This window comes from Mesoplodon mirus (assembly GCF_964341445.2).
Source record: "Mesoplodon mirus genome assembly, chromosome: 5".
In the NCBI taxonomy this organism is placed as follows: domain Eukaryota; kingdom Metazoa; phylum Chordata; class Mammalia; order Artiodactyla; family Ziphiidae; genus Mesoplodon; species Mesoplodon mirus.
The window spans coordinates 128,711,150-128,719,776 of NC_138980.1; the positions used below are offsets into that span (position 1 = coordinate 128,711,150).

General features: G+C 36.2%; 1 protein-coding gene across 4 annotated transcripts in view; it reads left to right on the top strand.

Annotated features, from left to right (window-relative positions):
• The window catches only part of CCDC125 (coiled-coil domain containing 125), a 33,498-nt gene extending 28,941 nt beyond the window's left edge, over positions 1-4,557 (top strand). For 2 of the 4 annotated variants that reach the window (XM_082621013.1, XM_082621012.1), the window contains 2 exons: positions 3,168-3,298; positions 4,099-4,557. In XM_082621013.1, coding sequence (XP_082477139.1) covers positions 3,168-3,298; positions 4,099-4,407 — 440 coding nt within the window. In that variant the 3' untranslated portion in view covers positions 4,408-4,557. Of the gene's footprint in view, positions 1-1,650; positions 1,745-3,167; positions 3,299-4,098 lie in introns of those variants that run through there. The other 2 variants (XR_014294038.1, XM_082621014.1) reach the window with 2 other exon arrangements.
• Positions 4,558-8,627: the final 4,070 nt, after the last annotated feature.

Genomic DNA, 8,627 nt, shown 5'->3' on the forward strand with positions numbered 1-8,627 from the left:
TAAATGGTCAATCTCAATTTTCATTTGTAAGTATTATTCAGTAGGCTTCATATTGCTTCAATTTAAAATTCTAATTTGAAACCATTTATCAGTCAAGAAAGATTAAAGTGAAGTTTATTAAGTGTAAATTTTTAGTATTCAAATTCTGACATGACCCTGTTTCTAAATCTTTTTTAATTTGACAAAATCCATAATCCTATTTCCAGTATCTCTCATTTTCAGATGAACTTAGGACCAATAAGAATCTTATAGTATTAAAAATGAAACTTTTGGGGCCTCCCTGGTGGCGCAGTGGTTGAGAGTCCGCCTGCCGATGCAGGGGATACGGGTTCGTGCCCCGGTCTGGGAGGATCCCATATGCCGCGGAGCGGCTGGGCCCGTGAGCCATGGCCGCTGGGCCTGCGCATCCGGAGCCTGTGCTCCGCAACGGGAGAGGCCACAACAGTGAGAGGCCTGCATACCGCAAAAAGAAAAAAAAAAGAAACTTTTAATAGTAGATACCTAATTTTGTTTGAAATATCTCTTCAAACCGTGCATATTAGCGTTAGTATATGGGTCAAGTGTTGTGAATTTGAGCTTCATTAACTAAACTTTAACCATCTCTTTGCTGAAGTGTTAAGAAACAGCTTATAGGGATAATAAAAATAGAAGTAGTAAACAAGAACTGTGAAAGCAGGTGAAAGCAGATATAAAAGCTATGTATTTAGTCAGGTGGAAGTCAGGGCAAAAGGGGGGAAATAATGTTCCTCAACTCTTGTTCGTTCTTAATCAGGCATTCCACATTGTACTGAAATTAACTTCTAAAGGTGTTTTCTAATATGAGACTTACAGAGGCCAGTGAGCAAATATAATGGCTAAGTCCTCAACAGTCACTTATAATAAATAAAAAATTAGTATTTATGTGGCTGTTTTCTATAATTCCTTGATAAAAGGTAAAGGTATAACCTCAGTGTCAAGGTAAGTGATTTGCCAGGGAAATAAGCTAACATAGTCCAATGTACTTAGCCTTTGAGGAATTGGTGGAAAACATTAAGAATATCTAGTTCTACTGTGAACAACCAATGTGTAAGTGATTTTCCTCAAGCACCTCTTCTTTCAGTGAGGCCCTTGATAGGAGCTGGATTGCAAAATTTTCAAAGGTATACTCTTAGAGGGCAGCCTAGGTGTTTTGTGTTGTTAACTAAAGTCAAATCCCTTTGAAAATCTGATTTTGTTGATGGAAGGTAGAAGAGTAGGGAGAAAGAATAGAAGCGGTAGATTCATATTCAGTTCAGCACTTGTCCTCATTTTATATTCTAGAATTCCTGCCTTTCTTAGCTTTTTACACAATTCAGGAACTTCTCCATAGAAAATATGATTTGAGAGGTACAGCTCCCAATCTTTGCTTTCCGTTAAGGTACTGGAAGCAGAATTTAAAATAGTTTATCTCTGAAAAGCCTTTACAAGTCCATAAAAGGCTTAGTAGCTCTTTGTGAGTTTCTTAGTGACAAGACTTTGATTCATTTTAATATACTTCAGTAATCTGGTACAAGATGATTGTTACAGGTCATTTTCTTATTTGTGGTTAACACTATGTTAACTTTTCTTCTTGATATGGCTGCTTAGACAAGTTCTGAGAGATAGCTTATAAGCATGTTTCCTTTTTTTTAGATTGAAAATAGAGACAGATTCATCCACTCTCAGAACTGGTGAGCTGGTCAACTTGTCTGGCTTTTCCCCTTTGCCACAGCTGCTATTGAAAAAGGTCAGGTGTGAGGCCCAGTCACTGTGGTTTATCAGGATTGGGTGGAAAGGGAATTGTCCCTTTAGACTTTATCTGACCATTAGACCATTTGCAGAGCATTCTAAAAACATTCTTGAAATTTTCTTTGTATAAATCTATAAATTTTGTATTTTCTGCTACAAACTGCATCCTTTCTATGGATGAAGAAGAATATCAGTGTACCTATTGCAGGATGTGGATTTTTAAGCATTATGTCAGTAGCTGGGCTAGGTGCTTTCACAATTGTTTTTTTTTTAATTGCATAAAACTTACCATTCTTTTTTAAGTAGGTACATTTTTTTTAACATCTTTATTGGAGTATAATTGCCTTACAATGGTGTGTTAGTTTCTGCTTTATAACAAAGTGAATCAGCTATACGTACACATATATCCCCATATCTCCTCCCTCTTGCGTCTCCCTCCCACCCTCCCAATCCCACCCCTCTAGATGGACACAAAGCACCGAGCTGATCTCCCTGTGCTATGCGGCTGCTTCCCACTAGCTATCTATTTTACATTTGGTAGTGTATATAAGTCCATGCCACTCTCTCACTTTGTCCCAGCTTACCCTTCCCCCTCCCCGTGTCCTCAAGTCCATTCTCTACGTCTACGTCTTTATTCCTGTCCTGCTCCTAGGTTCTTTAGAACCATTTTTTTTAAACTTACCATTTTAACCATTTTTAAGTGACAAGAAGTCCATTCACGTTGTTGTATTATCATCACCATCCATCTCCAGAACTTTTTCATCTTCCCAAACTCTGTACCCCCATTCAATACTAACTGCCCACTCCCTTCCCCCAGCCCGTGCTCTATTATTTAATGGCACAGCAACCCAACAATAGAGCATAGGTACTATTATTCTCATTCTGGAAGTGAGGATATGTAGCTCAGAGAACTTGTCCAACATGGTACCATTAGGAAGTGGTTAAATGGGGATTCAAGTCCAGGTCTTTCTGGCTCTAAAGCAGAGTTTGCATGGTTCAGAGGCCACCTGTCTGCAGATATGTTTTGTTGGGAGTGAACAGTGTTCTCAAATATTGTGGGCAGGTGGCTAACCTTTACACTGGGAGATTTCACATGCAAATGTGGATTGCTGGCTCCTTTGCAAGTCTGAGATTATCAGGTAGCACAGGCTGCATTCTCCTGTGGGCAGCTGCTGAGCAATGAGAGCGGCAGGGTTCTCACACTGTGGCCTCTCACCTGCGTTTGCAATCCTGGCTCTAAAGTCTGCTTTTCCCACTGCACTGTGCTGCCTGACTCACTCGTGCTAGAGGTCACCTGAAGAGGACAAGGTCCTGGCTGATTTAGGACTGAATTAGCCTTGGTTCACACTTACCTCTTTTTCTGGAAGTACTTCAGTGAGTATCTTTTTGTGTCTCAGCTGGATTTTCGTGTTCCATTTTAGGGTTACCATCGCAAAGGAGTAAGAAGAACTTAGGGCAGAAACTGTTGGGTATGCTCCCTTTGGAAAACAGTTCTAAGAGTACTGATGACCAGCATGATCCTCAGGAAGTCTTTAAGGTGCTAACAGATTTGGTTAGTATCTTTGCTTTTTGTTAGAAGCTGTGGATGAGCTTATCTTTTTCCTTCCTATTAATTCAACTCTTTATCGCTCTATACTTGACTTTTATGCTCTGTTCCCATTTCAGGTACCATTTTCCAGAATTATGATCTTCATCTCCTTAAACACCCCACAAATGCTTCCCACTTCTCCCATCCATGTTCTTCCTGTGCAGCTTTAAAGCTCCACCTCTGAAAAGAGGAGGCTCCCTGTAATTAAGTCCAGGCATCTTGGTCATCTGCAGTTACATATACAGTTCATGACAAGACTTATATATTCAGGAATTTTTAAAGTGTTCAACGAACTTCCTCGTGCATTATATCCTTTATTCATTACCACAACCCTGACTATACAAAGAAACTTTGTTATATGAACATACTTATCTATAGAAGAGTATTAAAGTTTACTTGCATATAAAAATATAAAAACAATTTTTATATTAATAACTTCAACATTCTTTCACAGAGGAAAGTACATGTTGGTATTATATATACATATATACACACATACCATGTAAATATATACTTCTTTCTCCTCTCTCTTCAGATGACTTAAAATTTTTTTCAACAGAAAGAACGCTGTTTTCTATTTTTCCTTTAAAAAAAAATCCTCAATAACATGTAGCATAATGCTTAGGAATCAGTGGACACCTAATTGATTTATTCATACTGACTGGCTTAGATTGGAGATTGAACATTTTCAGGAAATACTTCTGACTATAGCTCTGTACTCTGTGATATACTAACTGGTACGTTTTTAATTTCTGTGCATGCAGTTAAATGATAAAGAAGAAGCTTTGGCTCATCAAAGAAAAGTTAGTTACATGCTTGCTCGGGCTTTGGAAGACAGAGGCACCACCTCAAAAGAGAATAAAGAAAAAAATCCTATGAAAGACAATTCTCCATTAAAAAACCCCTGGCAGAAAACTTCAGAATTCCCTGTTTTACATGATCCTGTACATTCACGTGTTCAAATTTTTAATTCTGTGGGCTGCATTTGTTCAATTCAGCACTTTCAAACAGATAAAAACTACACAAGAACTCTTAAAAGATCCTATTCTTTGCCATCAAATATCATGTACTGAAGACAAACCAGTTGAAATTAGAACTGAGAGCTGTTTATATCAAGACTTTGAAAACAGACCGTGTAAATGTTGCTGCATCTTCAGAAGTTGTGTTTTCCGGGTATTTCTAAATTTGGGGAAGCAGCTTAAATAAATGTTCTCTACAAGAAATTTATTAGTATTCTGTGTTGACATATTTCATTTATAAATTACTATATTTTTGAAATTTTCAGTATTTGCCAACATCTTAAAAACAAATAGTGATTTTGAGAAGAAAATTAACTATTTAGATTGACTTATAGGGATCTTTGGCTCAAGCAACAAGAGTGACTGAATGTTAATTTTTGGAATACATTTACCTAGTTTTGTGTTTTTCTGGATTTTTCATTTGCCATATAAAGTTTAAAAATAATTTCCTTCACTTCAATAAAAAAGTTATTATGGTGGGACTTTGGCAGCAGTATATTCAAAGTCATTGCTAGTTACCTGTTTTATAGCTTCCTTTTTGTCAGAGTGGTGACATTCTGTAGCCAGATCTATGCAGAATTCTGGCACTTAGTCTACTCTGAATTAACTTCTTCGTTTTGATGCTGAATTTTAGGCCATTTAAAATTATTTTCTCTTTCTAGAAATAGTACATAGTAATAATCTTTAATATCTTTTGGGAATATTACTATATTAATAGCATCACAATTATATCAAAGGAAGTGCATTACCTTGTCAGCAGTTATAAAACTAATCTCTAGTGAAATGATCTCTAGTGAAAAGAAAAGATATTACTACTTAATTAGATAGCTAACAGTAGGATAATAAGGTAACAATATAAACCATTTATAGTTATAGGAACAGCACTGGTTGACATTAATAATAATAAAAGCTGAAAATTTGGCAAATACATTTTGAAAAAAGGAATGAGGATCTACTGTTGCCAGATATTAAAATGTATTATCCTATCAACTATACTCCAGTATAAAACAAAAATTAAATAAAAAAAAAATGTATTGTCCTGATGGTAATACAAAAAAGCTACATTATTTAAAACAGTGTAACAGCAGGTCAATGAGAATCGGATAAAGACCATACACGGATCTAGTATATATAATAATTTAACATAAAAGGTAGGGAAAGGAAGGATCTGGGATTATTTAATAATACCAAAGTGAGAAGTGTAAAAAAAAATCAAATTACAAAAACTAGAAAAGTATGTGTGTATATAAAACATTCCAATTGATAAATGGACAAAGAATCTGAACCAGTCTCCTCAAGGAAACAAAAGCAAAAATAAACAAATGGGACCTAATTAAACTTAAAAGCTTTTGCACAGCAAAGGAAACCAACAAAATGAAAAGACAACCTACTGAACAGGAGAAAATATTTGCAAATGATATGATAAAATATTAATGTCCAACATACATAAACAGCTCATACAACTCAACATCAAAAAAACAAACCCAATTAAAAAATGGGCAGAAGTCTTGAAAAGATATTTTTCCAAAGAGGAAACGCAGATGGCCAAAGGCACATGAAAAGATGCTCAACACTGCTAATCATCAGGGAAGTGCCAATCAAAACCACAATGAGACATCACCTCACACCTGTCAGAATGGTTGTCATCAAAAACAAATAACAAATGTTGGTGAGGATGTGGAGAAAAGGGAACCCTTATACACTGTTGGTGGGAATGTAAACTGGTACAGCCACTGTGGAAAACAGTATGAAGGTTTCTCAGAAAACTAAAAATAGAACTACCACATGATCCAACAATTCCACTCGTGGGTATATATCCAAAAAAAACCAAAATCATTGATTCATAAAGATACATGCACCTCAATGTTCACAGCAGCGTTATTCACAATTGCCAAGGTATGGAAGCAACCTAAGTGTCCATAAACAGATGATGGATAAAGAAGATGTTGTATATATACATACAGTGGAATACTACTCAGTCATAAAAAAGAACGAAATGTTGCCATTTGCAGCAACATGGATGGACTTGGAGGGTATTATGATAAGTGAAATAAATCACAGAGACAAATACTGCATGATATCACTTATATGTAGAACCTAAAAAAAATACAACAAACTAGTGAATTTAGTAACAAAGTAGCAGACTCACAAATACAGAGAACAAACTAGTGGTTGCAGGGGGAGGGTTCATATAGGGGTGGGGAATGGGGGTACAAACTATAGGGTGTGAGATAGGCTCAAAGATGTATCGTACAACACGGGGAATACAGCCGATATTTTGTAATAACTAAATGGAAAATACCTTTAAAAATTGTATTTAAAAAAAAACTGAACCAACAGTTCACAGAGGAGGGATTAGCAACACAGTAGAAATCAAAGAAAAGTAAATTAGAATGAGGTATCAAATTAGCAAAGACCCCAAACATGAATGCTAGAGATGATGAAGTGAAATAGATTCTTACACAAAGGTTAACAAATGCATTCATTTGGGATACCGCATTCAATGTTTTTGCATACATACTCAGAAGTGAAGCTGCTGGATCATATGGTAGTACCATTTTAAATTTTTTGAGGAAACACCACAGTTTCCCACAGCTGCTGCACTGTTTTTATACATTCCCACCAATAGTTTACATGGGTCCCAATTTCTCCACATGCTCACTGACACTTGTTATTTTCTGGGTTTTTTTGGTAGTAGCCATCCTAACAGGTATAAGGTGATAATCTCACTGTGGTTTTGACTTGCATTTCCCTATGATTAGTGAGGTTGGGCATCTTTTCATGGGTTTTTTTTGGCCATTTCTATATCATCTTTGGTGAAATGTCTATTTCGAGTCCTTTGCCCATTTTTTATTTGGATTTTGTTGTTGAACTGTAACAACAACATATATTCTTCACAGATTCTGGATATGAACCCTTTATCAGATACATGATTTGCAAATATTTTCTCTCATTCCATAGGTTGCCTTTTCATTCTATTGATTACGTTCCTTTGATGCACACAAGCTTTTAATTTTGATATAGTCCAAATGGTCTATTTTTTACTTTTGTTGCCTGTGTTTTGGGGTCATATCCAGGAAGTCCCTGCCAAATCTGATGTCATGAAGCTTTCCCTCTATGTTATTTTCTAAGAATTTTTATAGCTTTAGGCCTGGTGTTCAGGTCTTTGATATATTTTGAGTTAGTTTCTGTATACAGTGTAAGGTAAGAGGCTTCTTCATTTTTAAGAACTACTGAACAGCTACTGGGGGTGTAAACTAATACAACTACTTTGGAGAAATATGGCAATATCAACACTAATTGAAAATACACACTATGACCTCACGATTACAAACGCTTGCATGTGCATATAAACAATCCTTTTTAAATAACCTAAATGTCCATGTGACAGAATTCTCAAGATGGCCCTCTCATGATTCCTGTCCTGATTATTCAAGCACTAATCTAGGAACTGCTATGAAGGGATTTTAAAGATGTATAATTAAGCCCTTAGTGAGCTGACATCATTTATCAGGTGAGGCCTTAAAAAAAAAAAAAAAAAAAAGGCAGAATTTTCTCTCTTGGCAGCAATGACGAAGCCAGACAGATTTGACACTGTTGCCGGTTTGCAGATGGAGAGTGACATGCAACAAGGCAAGTGGACTGCCTTAAGAAGCTAAGAGAGGCCCCTGGCTGACAACCAGCAAGGATAAGGAGGCATGTGCATTAAAATGGCACGAACTATATGAACTCAGAAGCAGATTCTTCCCTAGAGCTTCAGAGAAGAGCCCAGAGTCCAACTGACACCTTGATATTGGCCTATGCAAAAAAACCACAGTTGAGCCATGAGAGGTAACTGACCTACAGGACTGGGAACTAAGTTTTAAAGTTTTGAGTAAGAATAAAAATGCTGTATGAGATGTACCGTCTACCACTCAAATTCTGAAACCCAAAACAGTACTGTTTACTACTACTTGCATTCTTATAAAATAGCAGTATAAAATCATGGAAGGACACACTCATTTCCTGAGAGTCATTCTCTTTTGGGGAGGGTAAAAAGGAAAAAATAAAATGGAATGATGTATTAAAGGGTTAAAGGGAGCTCAATTTTATCTGTAATGTTATTTTTTTTTTCCTATTTAGTATATTAACATGTTAAGTCAGGGTAGCAGGTATCTGGTATATTACTACTATCTTTCTATTTTAAAATAATACCCCCTTTACTACAAATCTGTAATGCTATATGGGCCAGATCATTAAAGTAACTGATAGTTATTTTTATTAAGAATTCCTTA